Source organism: Neolamprologus multifasciatus, chromosome 18 (genome assembly GCF_963576455.1).
Source record: "Neolamprologus multifasciatus chromosome 18, fNeoMul1.2, whole genome shotgun sequence".
Lineage (NCBI taxonomy): Eukaryota > Metazoa > Chordata > Actinopteri > Cichliformes > Cichlidae > Neolamprologus > Neolamprologus multifasciatus.
The window spans coordinates 26115768-26128510 of NC_140456.1; the positions used below are offsets into that span (position 1 = coordinate 26115768).

Sequence of the window (12743 nt, forward strand, 5' to 3'; positions counted from 1 at the left end):
AGGGCTGATGCAAGACCTGTTAGATGGCAAACGGACAACTGTAAAAGCATTTTGTAGATGTTTGTCATAATGGTACAAGTGACAGCAAACCAACCTGCTGGTTTAAATGAATGCAAACCTACTGTACAAGTCATACTTTATGTATTTGGAGGACTTCATTTGTAGCTCACATCTAAGTGCTGCACTGTGTAAAAATTGTTTCATAAACAGGAACAACACTGTGCGCGCCTAAAGACTGTGTGAACATCTAAAGATCTGAAGGCATCAGAAGACCAACACAGAAGGCATTGGGCTCCATGAAATCTGCTCAAATCCCTGCTAAAGGCTCGGGATCTGAGTTTTTGAAGGCAAGGCATGACTGTGTATAATCAATTGCCTGAGTCATTACTATCTTAAATTGTGTTCTTTGCAGTCATTTTCCACTCTAGTGCTTAGGATTCAGATAGACCTATTAACAGAATATGATATTCATAATTATATGTGTATTATTTTTATTATGTTCTTGTTAGGGTATCCTCATCTGAGAATATGAACCGTCCTTTAAAATAAACCATTAGTATCAACACATGGAGAAGGTTTTCCCACTGATTCCACACTTATTTATGGCCACTTTCCTCCAATATAAGCTGTTGGTAAGACTAGAAAAAAACTATTTAAGCATGAATACATTACATTACATAATCTGTCTATGAGTCTAAGAATTACAGACATTTTCATATACAGTTTTTAGAGGCTCAAATATAATTGGATAATTGACTGTTGGTATAGTATTAATTATATTTCATGGCAAATCAAGAGATGTGAGTTGAATCCGAGTGTTGAACTTACATTTGGTAGTGATGAACTCTCAATATCGATGTGAGTGAAGGAGCAATAGGAGTGGTCAAATCAACAATTTGGTATATTTTTAAAAAGAAAGCACACACTGACCAGCTTAGCAACAGATAACAAGTGAATGATGACAGAATTATTTCAGTGGTTTAGAACACCAACTTAACAACATGTAACCAAGTCAAGAAAAGCTAGATGTATCAATAAAGTCTACAACTGAAAGAGACGCCTTCATGAAAGGAAATATTGTTATAATTACTATAAGTGTGGGCATTCCTAGATATGGAAATTGAGAAAGCGAGCTGCCCATGCACATTTGTTATGTTAACGTTTAAAACAAACTGCAATTAAATGGTGTTAAATAAACAGGTGTTTGTTAATGCAGATCAGTTTTTATATGAATCCAGCTCTGTTGAGGAAAGAGCACATCTGCTAAGCCTTGGGTAGGATCCAAATAAAATAATAATCGTGCTTGGAAAGATCTTCCAATAAAACCTGAAATTTACAAACTAACCACCTGCTCCACAAGGACATAATTTTCATAAAGTCCTAAGATGAAAGTGAAAAAAATTGTCTGGAGTTGATTAAAAAGAAAGATGAAAGAACTCCTTACATAAAGCTGATATAAGCAAAGAAACAAGTGCTGCTTAAGAACCACTGAGCGCTTTGAGTATGCCACTTTGAAGCAGCACCTAGGGGTCTTGTGTCAATTTCCATGCTTTGAAGAAGCTACTTCTGTACTGAAAGCTGTCTTTTTCGAATTTGTCTTTGAAGGGTGTAGTTCATGTGTCATAATGTCGCCTTGAGGTATTGCAAATTGGTACTTTATAAAACTCAATAGAATTGGATTAAACTTTTTGTTGTTGTTTATAAGAAATAGAATTTTAGTATAATACATTTCAATCAGAATCTGAATCCAAATCAGAAAGACTTTATTTATCCCCAAGGGGCAATTAACATACAACAGAGCAGCATAACACTGAAGATAAGAACAATAAGAACATGCAATAAGAGTGAGATAGTAAATACACAGAATATACAGTATATACAGTTTTAAAATTACACAGTTTAACATTAAAGCGACTGAAAGGTGAATAAATAACTGTAAGTGACTAAGAGTGAATAAAGTGTCGGTAGTATAAAAAGAGTGTGGGGTAGTTTATGTTTCTGGTGTGGGAAATGGTCTGCTGGAGTTAAAAAGCAGAGTGGCTTTGGGGACAAAGGTGGCTCTCCTCCTCTCAGTCCTGCAGGAAATGCAGCGGAGGCGTTGCACAGAGGGGAGCCATTGAAATGCGGGGTGAACAATGTGAGCGGGGTCGTTGATGATTTTGGCTGCCTGTCTAAGGGCCTGTTGGCTGAAAACCTGTGCCAGAGTTCTGACAGGCAGGCACTGATGCAGTGTGCTGCAGTCTGTTCCTGTTCTGAAGGCTGAGGGAGTGGAACCAGCAGGTAATGGAGAAGGTCATGATGCTTTCCAGGAAGGCATAGTAAAAAGTCATCATGATGGGTGTGCTGACTCCAAAGGAGTTGAGTTTCCTGAGGAGGTATAGCCGTTGGTGGCACCTCCTGAGAATCTCCTCTGTGTCGGCAGAGAATTTCAGGAGGTTGTCAAATATGGTTCCCAGGTATTTGTAGTCCTCAACTACCTCCACTGGCTTCCCGTGGATGGTGGTGGTGACTGAAGCAGCCAGATCCCTCTGCCAACTGGAGAAGGTCACCACCATCTCTTTGGTTTTGCTCACGTTCAGTTCAAGTTAATCACATTAGTTAAGTTATCATCAGGCACCCCGTCTGTTATGCCTACTTTATACTTGTGCATCACAATAATTCAAGATACATAGATTAAGTCATGAGGAGCTCACAATAACACACCGTTATACATTAAATAAGAGGAAATATCAAGTATTATTTTCTCTTTTGTATAAGGAGATATTTTAAGTGCATGTTGTCGTTATTTTCAACACAGTTGCCCCCTCCACACAGAGCTGTGGAGGCTCTGTGGAGTGTCTTTGTTTTATGTCTGATGTGATTACAGTGCCACTATTTGGCCCAAGAGCACAGATGCATCAGTGTAACTCTCCTTTTACTCATTAACTCACTTTGTTTCCTGCCAGCAGGCTTTTCATTACTTCCAACAGCAGTAGAGTTTTTGACTCTTGAAATTATTTTATATTCTGAACAAAAACATATCTACCTGTTATCACCCACTGCTTCTTGATGGGGGGTTGTTTGATTGTTGGGGTTTTCAACAATCCTTACAATATTACAACCTTACAATATAAAGCACCTTGATTGTGAGCTGGTGCTATATAAATAACATTGAATTGAATATATAAAAGAAAGTAGTTACACAGGGCAAAGAAAAAATTATAAACCCGGTGAAGTTAATCATTAACATCTGTCTTGAGGATATGGTGCAAGAAGGGAAACATTATGGCGTGTCTTGTAACCTTTGCCCCGACAGGCCTTTTATTGTTTTTTGAAGCAGCGGAAGGGGAAGACAAAATCTTAAGCTAAGAAGACAAAAATACACCTTCTCTATCCGTTTTGGCACAGGTAAGGACTTTTAGATAGATTTTTGTGTGCTTTGCAGTTTGCGTAACATGACATTTGTGTTAATGAGACTGCCTAGATAATATTAAGTGATGCTACTGAGTGAGCATAGGTATGTAGTGGTCATATGACTTCAGTGAACCAGCTACTGTGCTCTGGCCAGCATTAGAAGGTAAACCGAGTTTATATTTGGAAAGAAAACAGGCTAGTGAGACAATGTAAAGAACATTACAGTCGGTATACGCACATCTGCTGTTGGGTTAAAAAGAGAGTGCTTTTATTTTAAGATTGAAGGTAATTAGTAAGAAATTAAGGTCTTTTAAAATTCCTCTGGACGTGACTAAAGGCCTGACAACATCATGTGACTGTATATGTGACGAGAACTTAAATATTTTTTATCTTAATGTTGTGATTAAGGTCAAATCATTTGTGATCTTTTAACTTATACAATCTGAGCAGGCTTCAGATACTATGCCGATACTATTTCTGATGCTTCCGTGCTACGATAATAATGATGATGACTGACAATTTATGTTTCATCCCAACCAGACAGTGTAAATATGGTACTCCGTGAAACGGGAAGTACGAGTAACATAGATAAGATAGTTAAGATAGTTAAGAGTAAGAACAGGTGTCCAGTTTGTCAAATGGAAGCTTAACATCTTAAAAATGAAAAATGATGTTATATTATTATCACTTTATTCATGTCACTCCCACTGCTCTATGTTTCACAAGATGCCTTGCTTTGGTGTCATAAAACGAAATCATTTAGTGGAAATTTTTTGGAAATGGACAAGCTCCAGACAATTTTTCTCCGCTTCCTATTGAGCACCCTGCAGCTCACACTCCTCGATCACTGACGTGGTATTTGTTGGTTGTTCCTCGTACGAGTCTGGGACCGATCGAGGGGGACAAAGGCTTTTTTTTAAAAATTATGGCCCAAAATGTAACTTGGTTTTGTATGACTGTTAACAGTAGTTTAATTTTCTCTTATATTTTCTTGCAATTATACCAAGTGTTTATTATTTGGATTGTGCAGCACTTTGTAACTACAGGCCTGTGAAACTTTACTTTACTTATGAAATGAAAGCAGGTCTTTTTTTTTTTCTTACTGCCTATGCAATCATCCTTTCAAATGCAATTTTTTAGCAAAATCATCTGCCTTGTAATACTGCATTCAGTCCCGCTGACATTTGAGTTTAATCAAATCAAGTCTTATTCAAGGTATTCGCCAAAGTTCTGTTCTTTTGACTCCAAATTTCTGCTCTTGTTTCCCTGAATATCATTTTCCTTTCCTTTACAATGTGAATGGATCACAATTCTGGTTACTACTGTGTTTATTTCTGTAGATCTTGTACAGCGAGATGGTTCTGTGGAGCTGTGGCATCAGTGTGGTGCTTTTTCTCTGTGCAGTTGCATATACTGCTACTATATCAGACGCTGTCGGAGAAAAAGGCACCCAGAGACATCTGATGGAGTTCAACAACAAGACTAATAGCACTAGCAGAGCAAGTAAGTAACAAAGTAAACAGTAACCTTTTATTTCAGTGTTATTCTTGTTTGAGGGGTTTAATATTCTACTATACCTAATCCATAGGAAATGTTTTGGGTTCTGTCTTGTTAGATTTTGATGAACCAAATTTTTTCCTGCAGAGACAGATGAGCCCAGAAAGGTGGAATTCTCCTATCTGGCTATAGCGTTGGGCGCAGTCATCACCCTTTCACTCTTCATCGTGTTGGTTGTTAAGTTTCGCATTTTACACCGCTTTCTGGCCAGCTACAGACACTCCCTGCTCCAGGAGTCGGATGGGGCGAGCCAGTACGGTCAAGAGGACATGTCTTTCCCTAACAATGTGTCCGGTAGGATGGGAGTAGTCAGAGGGACTCAGCCCGGGTTGGATGATGACGACGATGGCTTCATTGAGGACAACTACATCCAGCCCGGTGAGAAGCACATGCCAGAGGGACAAAGAGAGGATGAGGAGATAGAGGGGACAGATGACAGCGACGACAATCTTCAGTTCACTATAGGGTGATTAAATACACTTTTCCAAAGTGACCGGTTTACAACAAAAATAATGACACTCCAAAAGTTGATTCTGTTCATCAGGACGCAGCATTTTCATAATTAAAGTTTAAAACTTTTGTGCCTCAAGAGCCCTTAAAAAAGACAGGATTATAAATTTGACAAGAAATAGTAAATCAAAATTTCCTTTCTTTTTTGGCCTGTTCATATTGCTCATTTTGAAACCCTTAAATTTATTATATGACCCCCAACATGGGCCCCAACCTACTTACTGAACAGTAATTTTCTTTTGACTGCAGAAACTTCTGAGCCACGCAAATGTTTTGACCACATCATCCGTTATTATTAGATAACCGACCTAAGAGGGGCCAAAATTAATACAAAACACATTTAAAGTGCTGCATTGACCTCTGTAATGTTGACTCTTTGTGCAATCAGAATACCTTTGATTTTTTTCTTTTATGCTGTGTAGAAATTGTTCTTAAAGCTCAAATGTACTATATATCGATATGGATTCACATATTACATATGCTGTGTATGTAACTCTACATGGAAAATATTTAAAATTACAACATTCAGTTTATTTGCTAATAATGATGTTAATGTTTATATCCTGCTAAATGCAATTTTTTTCACACATGCCATTCAATTATTCACCTTTAAGTTACCTTTAAGTTTTTTGTTTTTTTATTACAGTGAATATCAAAGAGTTAAACAACTTCACACTCGCACTCACACATCTTTGTTGTAGTCTGAATGTTTGTTTGTATGAAATTACTTTTTTGAACATTCATGTCTTTAATAAAGTCGCTCTTACTGAAATTACAACACAACAATGTTTTGATCTGATGTGACATCTGCTCTTTATTTACAACTATAATCAGTCAGACACAGCATAAATGAGTCTTCAGACAGTACAAAGGAGGGAAATATTCATTTATCAAATTACAGAGCCATTGTTGACAGCAGCTTATTGTTCTTGTAGAAATGATGTGACTACTGCAGTGATGGTGTTCAGAGCTCAGCAGTCAGTTTTTATGGTAATGGCAAACAATAAAGAGAGTGGAAAGAACATCTGTGAAGACTTGATTTGGATATTGACACAACCTCCTCGGTTCTACTATTAGTTCCTTTAGCTTTAAACCACTTCATCCAGTCTCAGATATTTTAAGTCCTTTCAGATCAGGCTGGTCCTGCTCGATGAGGTCTCTCTCCTGGCTTGACTCATTTGTCCTCCAGAAACACTGAACACACAGACAGCTTGATTCCCTGTCCTCCTCATCCTCCTCATTCTCCTCCTCCTCCTCTGCTCCCTTCTTCTTTTGATGTATGCCAGCACACTATATCCCGCTACAGCTAGAGACATGCCCGTCCCTGCAGCCATCAACACCAGACCAGAAACCAACATTTCCCTGCTGTCGTGACCTTGGCTGCCGATGGTGGCCACAAAGATTAGCACCGTCCCACACAGCATGACTGCCAGCCCTACAGCTAAAATCAGCGCGGGGTCGGCCCTCCCACCACTTTTCAGCTGGTCGATCCGACGCCTGCTGCGTACGCAGTTCATGTCCTGGATGGCAGAGCTGAGAAGCTGCTTGAGCAGGACAGCAAGTGCCAAGAGGCAGAGGGTGGTGCCCACCCCTAGGCGCCATTCCCCAGATAGGCTTGTGGTGGTGGAGAGGAGCCCCACACCACCAAGGCCCAGTCCGAGTATGAGGGCAACAGAGGCACAGTAGCACAACAAGGAGCGTTGTGGGTCTCTGAACCACCATAATTCCACTTGATCTTCCAGGATACGTCGCTGTATAAGCCTAGGGTCCAGGTAGAGGCTTGAGGACCGACGTATGGGGTAGTAAAAGGTCTCCATGTCAGGCATGGCACAGCTCAGACAGCCAAAATCAAAGACGACACCTTAAATTAGTGTGGAGAACATGGGTTGATTGTCAGAATATTAGAGGACACAGATTTCCAAAAGCACAAGTAACTTTTCTATGTCCCATGACTGTACAGAGAACACGCTGTGCTTCACCTCCTGTAAAACACTTACTCACTTGTGCTAGATGAGTGTCTTGTATTGCTGTCCGTCCATCTGCATCCCATCTAAAAACCTCAGAGAAGTCGGTGTGAAAGATTCCACAGTTGTTTGGTTTCGTTGTTTCATTCTGCAAAGAAAGTGATCTCTGCCTTGAGCAAAAAAGAAAGAAAAAGAAAAAAAAACTGCTATGAGGAAAACTTCCAGTATTTCAGGTACTTTGCTTCATTTGTTGAAGTTGGTTTCAGAGATGAAAGTGGATGTAGATGCCAAAAGTGTCCTGGGTCAAACTGGAGACAGAAGCAGGGGCTCCCACAGTGTGAAACTCATGCAAGCAGAGAGGTAATGGCAGTTACGTAGCCTGTGCATGGGTCGTTTCATCAAGGCTTCATCACCACAGCGACTGTACTCATGTCACAGATCGATAATCTGTGTCCTCTTTAGAGCCCTGTGCCAGGCAGAACAGACACCAACTTCTCTTCTCATCATACGGGACCAGCATCTTGTCAAGTTAAGCAGGAAAAAAGACTGGTCACAATAGCAGTGTTGGATCATGGTTGGGACAGAGATTGGCGACACTGTCCACCACGCTCCATCACAGACAATGGGCTGACCGATGAACACAATGACTGTGCTGCAGAGGGTGGGTGATGGTGTGTGGGGGACGTGGATGGGTGTTGCGTTGCTGCTTTGGAGGGCTGAGTGATGTCAGTGTGCACTGATAATGGTGTTTCTGTGATCCCAAGGATAGCGTCACTCAGACACTGGGCTGGATAGGTCTCAGTGAATAGTGCATCTCCTCACTGAGGTGCTAACTAACCTGGGCATCTCATCTATTTCTTACACACCTGGCAATTCTGAACATTATCCATAAAACCATTTCACAGGTTCTCATATATAAAAAAAGAAAGAAAAAAGGTATATTTCTTTGCTTTCCTGCTCTGCCACCTCTAAAGCTCAAAATAAAATGTAAAAAAAAAAGAAGAAAAAAGATACAAGGTGTGGTTTTATTACTGTTTAGGTGGCTGTGTGTCAGGGGTGTCAAACTCAAATACACAGTGGGCCAAAATTCAAAACTGGAACAAAGTCACGGGCTAACATTAATATTTATTGAAAAAAAAAAAATCTTCCTCCAGATATAAGAATGAATCTTTTCTTATGGACTCAAATAAGTTTTGCTGGAAAACTGAATATGGAACAAGCAAAGCTTAATACTAAACAATATATATATTAGCTGTATAATACCAGTAGGCCAGCTCTAATAGTAATTTGGTATGGCTTCGCGGGCCAGAGTTTGACACCTATGACTTATGGCAAAGTTACAGTCTCAATGTTATTTTTTTTTCTCAGTGTCTTCTTGAGGGACAGTATGTGTATATGTGTACGTGATATTAAATGAATGTTTAAGTGCAGGTTATTGTGCAGACTCAGCACAGAGCATCAAAGAGTTGATTTGTAGTGTGTCACATCAGTGTGGTGGTAGCTGTCCTGGCAGCCATTTTTGGAATTCCATAAGATACTATGATTCATATCAGTATGTCACACATAAACACATTGTATTGAATGACACAAAAACAGAATCTTATGAGAATTATAAGATTCTGCTAACATTCTGTCCACATTTGATAACCTGCTTAGTGATGTGAAATCATCATCAATGTGTGTGGGCAAAACAGAAGCAACTTTGGATTTCTAACTACAAATCCATTTTCTCTTGTTTCTTTTTGTCCTTATCCCACTCTAAAAGTTGGATGTAACAGTGAGACCAAATTCACAACCCAATAGAAACAGATCCAGGTACATTTACTGCAATATTCAAACTGAATACAGGCTGCTGGCCATTGACATGTAGTATCCTTTTGATTTGAAGTCACCTGAAACTGTAGCTGTGCTGTAAACAAATAATGAAGCTCAGTTTGACCAGAATAAGAACTAGAATCTTTAACACACGAAGATAATAAAATACACAAGCTATTTGGCTGGTAACTGGCAATAAGCCAGAGGACTAATGGCCCAGAAGGCCCAAATGAAACTAGTAATGTCCAGACATCTAGCCTATATTACTTAATATTCATTAACCTATTTAAAAAGCACTTTTGCTCTGTTTCAAGCAAAGTGTAAATCTGCACCTCTGATTTGTGTGATTACATTTTCTCTTTGTCTTTTTCTGCTGCAGCAGCCAAAGTCTGATTTATTAATAACAAACCAGTGGTAGAAGCATCATAACATCAGGAAAACTGGACAGTTAAAGGATTTTTCTTTTTACATAAAAAAGAAAAAAAAAGTTTGATGATCTGAAATGTTTAAGTGTGACAAACATACAAATAAATAGGAAAATGCTTTTTCACACCATTGTCATATAAAAGACTTACTTCCTTCATTCTGTTCATTGACCCCATTGTGGACCACTAAAATTTTGTATACTATGTAGTATATACCTTATTTACTTTATTTATTAAATTTTGGGTTTGTTTTGTTTTTTTGCACTACATTAGACAACAACAAAATAGCGTTGACATTTTTGTTATTTGTGTTTTGTAATCTTTATAAAAACCTAGAAAACCTCTTAATCTTAACACCTCTTAGTCTTTGGTATATGGCGAGGCGCTGTGGACATCCAAGTTTGTGATTGTGTAGATTTTTCAAATCAATACCATGGTTGCATCTACTGAAAATCTCTGTGAAGCTTAAATCTCAGTGACCTTGACTTCAAGGTCAGAGGTCAACTTTTCTGAAAATCGGAGGAGTTTCACATTTATAACACAGGTATGTCTACTAGGAGGCTGAAGGGTAGCACTATATATTTATAAACAATCAAAAACAACAATTTATTTCCAATTTGTATGGAATTTATTTCGGTAAACATGGTGTTTTAGGTCGGATTAAAGGACTGATGTGATGGTAAGGTGTCCGCTGCTCTGCTTTGAATATTGGTAGGCTTTTTTTTTTTTTTAAATTTTCACAAGAATTGCTAGTTCCCCTAGAGTTTTGGCCACCCCAGCAATCAGAAGATTCCCTATGAGCAAGCATTTAGCGACAGTGGGAAGGAAAAACTCCCTTTAAAAAGGAAGAAACCTTCGACAGAACCAGGCTCAGGAAGGGACAGTCATCTGCCGCGACTGGTTGGGGTGGGGGGAGTGAAAATTAAAAAAAAAAAAACCAAAGTGATAATTATTGGAGCAGCTTAATTAATATTTCCAGTGTAATTTGCTGTTAATATCCTTTTCCAACCCCAGTTTGTGTTTTTATCACTTTTGTCCAGGGTGGAAGATGCCATGCTGGAGATTGACTCTGTATGGTTTTTCAATGTTGATACTTGGGAACCTGTTGGAAAGGCCAGGGTTGAAAAAGGGATGCCGGAGAACCTGAGAGGGTGTTATTCGCTGGTGTGCATCCAAGGCCAACATCTCTTTAATTAGGCTGACAAATAAGCGTTGGCCATCTTCTGGTCCTCGTCTAAACATCATTATTTGTTCGAGGTCATCCAGACGTTTAAGTTTTATGTATCTTGTCTCCAAAGATTCATATCCTGTCTCGTATTTAAATTGTTGGGCGGTCTTAAATGTCCAGCGTTGTTGGTTGTAGTTGTAGTTGTCTTTTGTGAAATAGTCTTCAGTGTACACACCAGGATCGAGAACATGATCTGGCGGCTGACCCTGAGTGTCTATGATGAATTTCAAAACATCATAATATTTTTTTCCAGGGTAGAGTGGCACCCCTGTAACAAGCTCAACAGCCACCAGCCCCAGAGACCACATGTCACATGCTTCGTTATAAGGAAGGCCAAGCATAACCTCAGGTGCACTATAACCAACTGTCCCCACACGGTCACCAGGCATCACTGCAGATGCAGGACATGCGAGGCCAAAGTCTATAAGTCTGACGTTGACTGGAGACTCATAGCGATTCACAACCATGATGTTTCCAGGTTTGAGGTCAGCGTGCACTATTCCCAAAGAACACAGGTGGGACAGAGCATTTGTGAGTTGACCTAAAATTGGCCTGACTTTGCTTATGGGGAGACGCCGGTTATTCGGGTCCCGTATGTAGTCCCACAGGCATTGATCTAGGAGTTCAAATTTCAGGCAAACCCGCTCTCTGTCAAGGAAGAAGCCGTTCCATTGAACAATGTTGGCGGCATCTGGATCCAACCTTCTCAGCTGCTCCAGGATGAAAATTTCCAGTTTTGCCTGTTGCAGAATATCAGGGCGGCTCTTGTTCACCTTAATAGCCACAGCTCGGTTTGTTTTGGTATCACGGCATTTGGCTACAATACCAAAGCCCCCTTCTCCGAGGAAAGCCTCTACCTTGTAGTAGTTTCCCAAAATGCTCCCTTCAACTATTTCAAGCTCATCTGAGCTGAAGGATGGGCTGGCTGACGTGTGGACGAATACTTGCTGAGAAAATTCAACCGAGTTTTGAAAACTGCAGTTGATTTTCTCTGATCTCTTGCATTTCAAGTTTGAAGGGTGCTGAAAGACCACAGGGTTTTGTGGTCTTTCAGCACTCATGTCAATGCAAGGGGAACTCTTAGGGTTGAAAAAGGGATGCCGGAGAACCGCCGACGGTGTTATGCGCTGGTTTGCATCCAAGGCCAACATCTGTTTAATTAAGCTTACAAACAAACGTTGGCCATTTTCAGGTCCTCTTCTAAACATCATTACTTGTTCGAGGTCATCGAGACGCGTCAGTTTTATGTATCTTGTCTCCAGGGACTCATGTCCTGTCTCGTACTGAAATTGTTGGTCAGTCTTAAATGTCCAGTGCTGTTGGCTGTCGTTGTCTTCAATGAAATAGTCTTCAGTGTACACGCCAGGATCGAGAACATGATCTGGTGGCTGACCCTGAGTCTCTATGATGAATTTCAAAACATCATAGTCTTCATTTCCAGGGTAGAGTGGCACCCCTGTACCAAGCTCCACAGCTACCAGCCCCAGAGACCACATGTCACTTGCTTCATTGTAAGGAAGGCCAAGCATAACTTCAGGTGCACTCTAACCAACCGTCCCCACACGGTCACCAGGCATCACTGCAGACGCAGGACATGCGAGGCCAAAGTCTATAAGTTTGACTTTGATGGGAGACTCATGGCGGTTTACAACCATGATGTTTCCAGGTTTGAGGTCAGCGTGCACTATTCCCAAAGAACCCAGGTGGGACAGAGCATTTGTGAGCTGACCTAAAATTGGCCTGACTTCGCTTATGGGGAGACCCTGGTTTTTCCGGTCCCCTATATAGTCCCACAGGCATTGATCAAGGAGTTCGAACTTTAAGCAAACCCGCTCCCCGTCGTGGAAAAAG

At 40.2% G+C, this 12743-nt stretch overlaps 3 protein-coding genes across 3 annotated transcripts; 1 reads left to right on the forward strand and 2 right to left on the reverse strand.

The window, feature by feature from the left end:
• The first annotated feature begins 2816 nt into the window (after positions 1–2816).
• LOC146498128 (leucine-rich repeat-containing protein 19-like) lies at positions 2817–5420 on the forward strand. The gene is made up of 3 exons (XM_085141555.1): positions 2817–3387; positions 4734–4896; positions 5038–5420. The coding sequence occupies exons 2-3, from the start codon at positions 4749–4751 to the stop codon at positions 5418–5420; spliced, it is 531 nt and encodes a 176-aa protein (XP_084997681.1). The 5' UTR covers positions 2817–3387; positions 4734–4748.
• An 828-nt stretch (positions 5421–6248) lies between these two features.
• tmem125b (transmembrane protein 125b) lies at positions 6249–8480 on the reverse strand. The gene is made up of 2 exons (XM_085141554.1): positions 7462–8480; positions 6249–7321 (listed from the first exon to the last, which is right to left on the reverse strand). Exons 1-2 carry the CDS (start codon positions 7508–7510, stop codon positions 6588–6590), a joined length of 783 nt encoding a protein of 260 aa, XP_084997680.1. The 5' UTR covers positions 7511–8480; the 3' UTR covers positions 6249–6587.
• Positions 8481–10349: 1869 nt separating this feature from the next.
• LOC146498130 (homeodomain-interacting protein kinase 3-like) lies at positions 10350–12421 on the reverse strand. The gene has a single exon (XM_085141552.1). The coding sequence runs from the start codon at positions 12419–12421 to the stop codon at positions 10691–10693; it is 1731 nt and encodes a 576-aa protein (XP_084997678.1). The 3' UTR covers positions 10350–10690.
• Positions 12422–12743: the final 322 nt, after the last annotated feature.